The 9,258-nt window shown below is 32.8% G+C and overlaps 1 protein-coding gene across 4 annotated transcripts in view; it reads right to left on the bottom strand.

The window, feature by feature from the left end:
• Nucleotides 1-9,258, bottom strand: part of LOC107440636 (Nitric oxide synthase) — a 182,790-nt gene that overhangs the window by 14,098 nt on the left and 159,434 nt on the right. For all 4 annotated transcript variants that reach the window (XM_071182104.1, XM_071182103.1, XM_071182106.1 and 1 more), the window contains exon 20: nucleotides 5,698-5,867. In XM_071182104.1, coding sequence (XP_071038205.1) covers nucleotides 5,698-5,867 — 170 coding nt within the window. The remainder of the gene's footprint in view (nucleotides 1-5,697; nucleotides 5,868-9,258) is intronic.

The raw sequence follows: 9,258 nt of genomic DNA, 5'->3' as shown, positions 1-9,258 counted from the left end.
AAAATCAAATCAAAATTTAACTAAACAACGTTGGTAAAATGTTGTCAAAAAGTCAAAATTGTCCAGCTGTCTAAATTAGGGAAATAATAGTGCTTTATTACAGACTCTAGTTTCTTTCAGTAATTTCACAAAATTATGAGCACCCCCCTTGAAAAAATTCTGCGTACGCCCCTGAACGGATCCCCTATCGAAAATCGGTTTGAATTTTCTGGACGATGGAGCTTAAACAGTTTTGTTTCCTCCATCTCTCTACAAGTTTTTAAATTTTTTTGGAATGAGACTATCCTACTTATAGAAAAACTGTCGTAATTAAGAGCTTTTACTACCATTTTTATTAAAAAAATAAATATTTTATATAATGCACAATTGCTGTCGTGTAGCGCCGGCGACGGACTCTTGTCTCCTTGTTTTTTAACGAATGCTAACGTAATGTTTGGCATGAAGAAATAATCAGGAACGAAAACTTTTTACGGGAACATTTTACGAGTGGTAGCGAATTTTATGTTTTAAGAGCCATTAGTGGGAGACCAATTGCTACGCTTTCTATAATAGTTTTATTAAATTTTAGAATAACGAAAATTTTGTAAGTTTTTGAATATTTTTGTTTGCTTTTTAAAATGTATAGCATGACATAACTGAGCTAGATCATGTAATTTGGCAAGGTACCTGCCCGCGCAAGCGGGCACTAGACCTCTGATCTGTGTTATGCCCTAGGGCAGGGATGGGGAAACTACGGCCCGCGGGCCAACTGTGGCCCGCCGAAAGGTTTTATCCGGCCCGCGGATAGAATTTTAACTTGCCGATCCGTGGCAAATATAGACAATATACATCCATCTTCTTGTCGACTTTGTTTAAAGCTATTTCTGTTCTTTCTTTTTTAACTAAGTACTGATGACCTTTTTACTTTCTCTATTTTTGATCTACAAAACATAAATTGATGGAAATAGTTAGCAAATGGCATTGGAAGTAATGAGGACGGGATATTTGGAGGAGTACGAGGCAGTAACGGCTCGAGATATCTGCATATGCAGTTCAAATCATGACAGACATAACTGAAGAAAGTGGCGAATGATATAAGCCTACGAATTGTATAGAAATAGTGGTGGATAAAAATCTACAAAATTGAATTTATTAAACCAAGAATCACAATTGATAAACTATAACTTTAAAATATATATTTGCTGTCCGGAGCAAGTTGGCATCTCTGTCTACTCCTTATAAAAAGTTGCCAGTTGGAATTCATATCATAAGTGGAATTTTTGATAAGTAGTAGCAGACGAGAGACATAAAATAAAAAATACTAAACAAAAAATATCTTAAATTTCGTCACCACTAGAAAATATTTTTTTACAAAGCCGAACAAATTTGCTTTTTTGTCATTAATTTAAACTTCAGACTATGTGCAATAGTTGCATTTCTTGATTGATTTGATTTATAAGTAGATTATGAAAAATGAAGGCCGTACAAGTTAAGAACATCTAAAAAAATATTCCGTCCTCTACAGAAAATTTCAAAGTTCAGGGTCATTTCTTTCAAAGTGAAAGAAAAGTATGTTTTATACAAAGAATACAAAGATTTATACAAAGAAGATATAACAACTCAAATTTTGTTTTGCAGTTTTATGTACTCGTTTCCATGGAGCATTGTTGCTTTTAGAGTTATGCTCTGTACTGAATTTTTCAAAATTAGTGAAAAATACAGTTTTAGACGTTTTTTTGCCCAAAATTTCTTTGTTAGACAACATCACCTCGATAATTTCTTTACTGAATATTAAAGTTCACAGTTCAATTGATTGATTTTAATTGATATAACCATACAAACTTTAAAAAGAAAAGAAAAATATGAATTTTTTCATTTAGCTTATCGCAAAACGGCATCGTTACTCAAACAATTGAACTATACCATCTAATAAGTAAATGAATCTGCCAACACGTGGAAAAGAAAAATCAATGGGATCTCGTCTCATTTTCAAGAAAAAACTACTAAAAATGCATAAAGCTATGTTAAAAATCACACCCATCCTCTTATTTCAGAAGTTTTGACTCATCTTCCCCTAAATATAAGCTAAAATAAAGAGATTTTGCAAAAACTTGTGGTGTAACTACCACTATAAATTTTAAGTATCAATTTCCTATTATATAATGCATATCAACTTACATCAATTATGAGGCAGGTTAAACCAGCCAGTGCAGGAACTTTTCATGTATATTGATTAAAATTAAATAGTATTAAGTTTTTCTTTAAATTGATTGCAACAATAGGTTACTGGCAAACAATAGGAAGATATCTAGCAAAACTTTGGAAAACCTGGTCAAACAGACTTCTCTAGAAAAATTTTCTGAATTTGTTATTATCTCTGCAACACCTTGTTTCTTTTAAAAAATTATAAGGTGAATGTTTGTATTTATATGTTTGAAGTGGAATTAATTGCATGTAATAGTTTTATTTTTCTCACTGTGAAAAAGAGAATTCAAAATATAGGTATTGAAGTTACGTTTTATTTTTTTTAAGCATATCATAATAAAGTACTGAGATAAGGGAGTGTTTATTCACTGGATCACCAAACGATGAAAAACCAGTGAAGGAACAAGTGTTCCTTGACTGGTTTTTTTTTTCTAAGTTAATGAAAATAAAAGATAAACTTTAATTTTCTTGTACTTTTAGTGATGTTCCGCATCAAAAGTACGTTAAAAATACGAAAAACAACTTCTAACCAGTGAGGGAACAGGCATGTTCCTTTACTGGGCACAGATTTTCCAGTGAATGAACAATATGTGTTAATATGTTGACACTTTAATTTTCAATTCAGGATTGCAAAAAAAAGTTAACATTACGAATTTGAAATTAATTTGATTTTTCAAAAGACAAGCGAAGCTTAAGTGTTCCTTCACTGGTTAGTTTACCCTACCTTTTACTAGAAAAAGGTTGACATAGTCGATAAGTAAATTTGATTCTATCTTGAGGTACCTTTTGATAGATGAAGGTTGATATAGTCGATAATTAAATCGTTACAAACTCTACCTGTAATTTTAAGAATAATTATAAAAGAAGAAACCTCGAAGTCATAAAAAAAGGATGGTTTTCTTAGTAATGTATTTGTATAAAGAACTGCTAGAAATGAACAATAACTCTGTTATGTATTGCTTATAATTTACTCATTTCTTCGTTTGACTTACTTCAAAATCAAATTTAGGGAGTTTGAAAAAAAAAACCGATATTTAATGGAGAAGGATGTTTCCCCCCCCCCCACAAGATTTCTTGACTCTTGTTCCAATAATCATCTTCTATTTGTATTAAAGTCTCTGCCACTGTTTCTCGAAATTTAAATACGACAAGCGGGAATTCATTTAGCTGTCTCGGAAATCTAACAATCATTCTTGCAAGAAAGTCTTAGCCTTTTAAAAATATTCGCATAAAATGTATTTATTTAATTTTTCAGAGGTTACATGCAATATCATTATCCATACATTTATATACATAATATCAGATTAGCTAGCAAGAAAGTTATGCGGCATGTAAAAGATCTCTGGAGTGCCTTATTGGCTCTTGGCATTTCCGGCAAAATTAAATTCGTAGTGCACTTGAGCATCCTAATAGAAACCAGACGGCAGAAACTAGACGTCCAAAATTAACATGACCAACGGTATTTCACCCATTGTGGTGGTCCTGAAAGAGTGGATACCACCTCTGGAAAACGCACTAGGTCTGCTCATCGACAAGACTGATTGTGCAGCTCATTGAAAATGTAAAAAATAAAAATAAAATTTTTTTTAAAAAAAATTAAACAAAAAAAAAGCATGCAAGAAAGTAAGTAATGAATCAAGTAATTCAATCAAGTAAATATCATAGCTTGCATATCTGAGATTTACTTGAAAGAAGTTATATCCTTTCACACTGTTCATGAAGTTTGCGATGTTCAATAAAAGAAAACATAACGCTTTTAGATATTTATGGAAAGGGGCGTTAATTTTTTTTCTTAAGCACAAAATTATCCATGAAATAAATGCTGATCTTGGAGAAAAGACTGGCTACAAAAACAGTGACTTGGAGGTAAAATGCATGAGCAGACGAACGCCTTGCTGTTTTCCTTCCATTATTATAAATCTTAAAGTCTTATAAAATCTTTTAATTTTAGCTTATTTAGAATAGAAATATTCATCATTACAATAGAGTAAAATATATCAAGTGTGTCACCCGGGTTCGAATTCTAGTGATGGCTGGTAGATATGAATTCCGCACCCGGCTCGGATCGACCACAGTGCTGACATAAAATATTCTCAGTGGTAGATGGATCATGGGTTAGAGTCCCCTTGAAGTTAGGCTAACTGTGGAAGGTTTTCGTGGTTTTCTCTCTCCATGTAGCGCGATTTCTGGTTAGTTCCATCAAATAGCCCTTTACGAAGGCAAAACTTCACCCAATACTTGATCCAGGAGTTCCCTTGTCTTCTGGATTAGGTTCAAAATGACAAGGCTACGGAGTTGAACATTGGTAGTCGTAAAACCGAAAAATGGGTCAGCTGTTCCACGACGGTTATTAAATAAAATAAAATAAAATAAAATAATGACTCATAGAAACGAGTGCATGCCCATAACTAGGCAACGATATACTAATGATATAGCAAAAGAAATCTTTGGAGTGTCGTTGCTTTTTTTCGATAAACCCCTTATTTTTCTTTCACTTTTAAAGAAATGACCTGGAATCTTGAAACTTTTTTCAGGTCCGTACATTTTCAGGAGCCTAGTTTCTACTTCAATATCAAAAAAATAGCAAGCCAATCAAAATATGCAGCTATCAAAATTTCAGTTTCTTTTCTAATTTTCTACTTAATGGCTCTCATTGGCCCTTTGTCTCGTTAATATAATTTATAGTTATTTTTTACCACACTGCATGTAAATGATTCAAAGACTTATATCGTATTTTTACGAATACGTTTAATTTATTATTTCAAAAACGTATTTTTGAGTGACCCGCTTGCAATGTGCTCATAATTATTTATTATATTTTATTTAATAATAACCCAAAAAATGCTGAGAGTTTACATCATTTTAAAGAATGCAATTAAGCATACCAAAGTACAAAATTTGAGCGAATTCGATTTAATGGGGTTGAGAATTTTAAAAAGATCGTATATTTAAACATTTCTCTATTCTTCTCAAAATAAAATAGGCTAGTCAATGATATACGATTTTCCCACTTTTTTTTTAAAAAAAACTGACGCATTTAATAACTTCTTTTTTACACGATAAATGTTTCACCTTAATAGTTATGAACAATCGATATTCTACTTTTTAAAGTTATACAACAAAACCATAATATTAAAATTATTCTTTTTATTTCTTTTCGTAAAAAAATTGCTTTATATACTTTTATTTTAAACTTTAAAATATATTTTAAATTTTTTTTTTTTTTTTTCATTTTTAAATATGCTCGATCTTTTTTCAGGACACTGAGAAATGTTTTATGCTCCATTCCATTTTTTCGAGAAACGCAATTTGATTTGAAGAAATAAGCTTAAGTAAATGGAATAGTAGCTATTGGTAATGTTAAAACTTACTGAAGCACATATAGAGAAGGGAAAGAGTTCGGATGTTTATTTAATTTTTGATGTCAGAAAACATGCATGAATATTGACACTGAATTATAACAATAATGATAAAAATATTTTCATATAAACAAACATCTATTACGAATTTTACCGTTGCTAACAGTTTCATTTTTCTTTTTTCTCCTTCGTCCGTTGCCATTGTTTCCAGATCTCTTAAAAATTGCTGACCAGGTGGCGTTGTGATGTCCAAGTATCTGGTCAAAGCTGTTCTCATGGTCAAAGCTGGTATTCTTTCATGTGGATACCATCTATGGTTCAGACCTTTGCAAGAAAAAAAAGTGGAAAAAATACGTCTTTTTAAACATCAAAATATTCGTATATGTTCGTATATGTATTCGTAATATTCGTCTTAAAATATTCGTAAATAAAATGCGAACAAAGTTATTAGTTTTTTTTTCTCCAGTGCCCCCTCGGAGAATGACCTAGGACAGTGTTTCCCAAACTTATGACTTTTGTGTACCCTTTCTAAATTTTTCGTAACACTCTGTACCACTAATGAAGAAAAGGAATGTATTTTTTACTGTAAAAAATTTCTCAAAAGTTAAAAATCACTACTAGCTGTTGACACCACTAATTATTAACTGTTAACTCTGGAAAAAATAGCAAATAGAAAAATACGTAATTGTAAATTTTCATGACTAGCTTTGCTTTTGAACAAAATTTTTTGAAATTTTCGTTTGTTGCAAGATATTTCGCGTAAGAACGTGTACCCCCGTTAAACTGTTCCCGTACCCCTGAGGGTACGCGTACCACACTTTGGGAAACACTGACCTAGGACATACAGGTATCTGAAGGGCAGATTTGTAGGCCACTCTTTCAGGGGCATCATATTAGGTGGGACAACGTTTCTCCCACAGTAAGGACAGATAGCACAGAGAAGGAAAGAACATCCATGCCTTGCCCGGGATTCGAACCCAGAACCTTTCCGATGCAAGGGCAGTTCCCTACCCTCTACACTGGCCGGTCGGCACTATATTATACGTAAATGAATGGATATCATTCATAATAAATGACTAAGCTATTGCTATTTTACATATAAATTGGTGGACAAGGACAGCTGTAACGCTGGGCAAATTTTCGTGAGATCGTGAGTTCGAATCCTACTGGCCGAAGAATCTCCGCGCATTAAATGGTGACTGCTGCACGCTAAATCTCTCTAGGTCACACCAAGTTCCCATAACAAATCGATTCTTCTGGGGGCACTGAATAGGAGATTGATCGATCTCTGGTTCTTGTCAAAATTAAGATCTGTGGATGAATGAATGGAGTATGAATGGGCTCTCTCTGTAAACCGGTCAGTGACGTGTGCGTGATAGTCGTATTCTTGGTTCTAGATGGCGCCACTGAAAAACAAGAAACGCACCCCCTACCTTAATCGCTTGGATTCCCGCAGCGGATGTGCTAGTAGCGGTAAATGCCATTAGTAACAACAACAACATATAAAAATTTGTTTTGTTACTTTTTTGTGCACTAATAGATTTATAGGACTGATATGAATTGAAATGGAAATTAACACGTTGTACGCCATGCTAATTTTACATGACTTGCCCATCTGGCCAGGGTAAATAACTACAAATTAAATTTGCAAATATTAGACGGATTTTGCTATTTTTTTAGAAGGTTTACCATGACATATGCTTTTTCTTTTCTTTATTTAAAACAAATTGGGTGCCTGGGCCGCGCAGCGACCCCTAACCCATACATCATGAAAATAATAAATATTGTATAAAAATATTTTGTATTGTGCATCATTATGGTAGCAGTGACATATCTGACAAAAAATGGTGAATTATATAAGCCTACGAATTGTTTAAAAATAGTGGTGGATAAAAATCTACTAAATTGATTTTATTAAATCAAGAATCACAATAATTAAGTAAATTTTGAATAAATTTTCTGCAATTCCATAAAAGAGTGTAAATTTTATAGTTCTATATCATGTTATATGCTGTCAGCCAGCTGTTTTTCGAGGCCTATGTGAAAGGTCAGTGTCAGCAAGCGGTGGCAGACGCAGCCTAAATGTAATTTCAGTGTCAGCCACCGGTGGTTGACGCGGACTAAATGTAACTTCAGTGTCAGCCACCGGTGGCTGACGCGGCCTAAATGGAAAGTCCAGTGTCAGCTACCGCTGGCTGACGCTGCTCTCAACGTGTTAATAGGGAAAGTGATAGAATGTGCTTGATAAAATTTAAGGATGGAACGTGCGCGTTAAAAAAAAGGATAGAAATTTTTTCAATTTTGTTGATTTTAATCCACCACTATTTCTATACAATTCACCACTTTCAGAGATGCCAACTGCTCCGGAGAAGCCAAAATAATTAGTAATACGGTAGATAACTACAAAATAATTTTTACAAATATATGACTATTTTTGCTTACTTTTTAAAACGTATCGCGAGTCACAAGTTCTATAAAGTGGTGAATGATATAAGCCCACGAATCATTTAGAAATAGTGGTGGATAAAAATCTACTAAATTGAATTTATTAAACCAAGAATCACAATTGATAAACTACCACTTTAAAATATATATTTGCTGTCCGGAGCAAGTTGGCATCTCTGCTCTTTACAGTACTTACGTTATTTCTTAGTCTAATATCAGGATGAAGGGGAAAAGGGCAGCAAAGCCTCAGACGCACATTTCCACTATAACGAACGAGTACTGATGTCATGCTATACCTTTCAAAAAGCAAGCAAAAATAGTCAAATATTTGCAAAAATTACTTTGTAGTTATTTACCGTTTTTTTTAATTATTTTGGCGTGTCCGGAGTAGTTATAATTATCCTTATTCTACAAGTTACTAAAACTTTTATAGAAAGCGTTGCAATTAGCCTCCCACTAATGGCTCTTAAAACCCACTACCACTCGAGAAATTATCCCGTAAAAAGTTTGCGCTCCTGATTATTTCTTCATGCCAAACATTACGTTAGCAGTCGTTGAAGCAAGCCGATCATCAAATTAACTTTGATAATTTACGCCAGCAATTGTGAATTATATAAAATATTTTTTAAAAATAAAAATGGTAGTAAAAGTTCTTAAATACGATAGTTTTTATATAAGTAGGATAGTCGCATTCCAAAAAAATATGAAAACTTGTAGAGAGAAGGAGGAAACGAAACCGTTTAAGCTATTGGAGGGTCCAGAAAATTCACCGTAATTCACCACTTTATACTCGTAAAATTTACTTACTGGTTATTTACGGTTTTTTAATGTTATTTTGGCGTGTCCGGAGGCATGTAAACAATCCTTACACACATAGTAACCCCAAGAGAATTTGAGCGCGCTGATTGGCTTTCTCGGCATTGCCTTTTGTTACATCTTTTTGTAGCTCCTCCCCAATATCATTTCTCCGTAGTTTGTTCCCAAAATGTAAATCAATAATAAATCAGTTCCAGTATATTTCTCATACTAATTTCAAACTAGATGTTTAAGTTTTGCTCAAAAAATTAAATTGCGTCATTAATTGTATTTTAAGAATAACATATTTATTTATATCTAATTTGCTTTAAATTTTACTAGAATATTTTTCTTTATTTGTTTAAAATATTTTTTGTACGTTTCAATATAATATTTTTTGATATTACTTGCTATGAATTTAAGGTAAATGCAAGGTAAACGATCAAGTTTTGGTAAAACATCAAATTAGTATATT

This window comes from Parasteatoda tepidariorum, chromosome 6 (assembly GCF_043381705.1).
Source record: "Parasteatoda tepidariorum isolate YZ-2023 chromosome 6, CAS_Ptep_4.0, whole genome shotgun sequence".
Taxonomy (NCBI): Eukaryota; Metazoa; Arthropoda; class Arachnida; order Araneae; family Theridiidae; genus Parasteatoda; species Parasteatoda tepidariorum.
The sequence above is the reverse complement of the archived record's forward strand: the minus strand, read 5'-3'. Positions and strand labels throughout refer to the sequence as shown.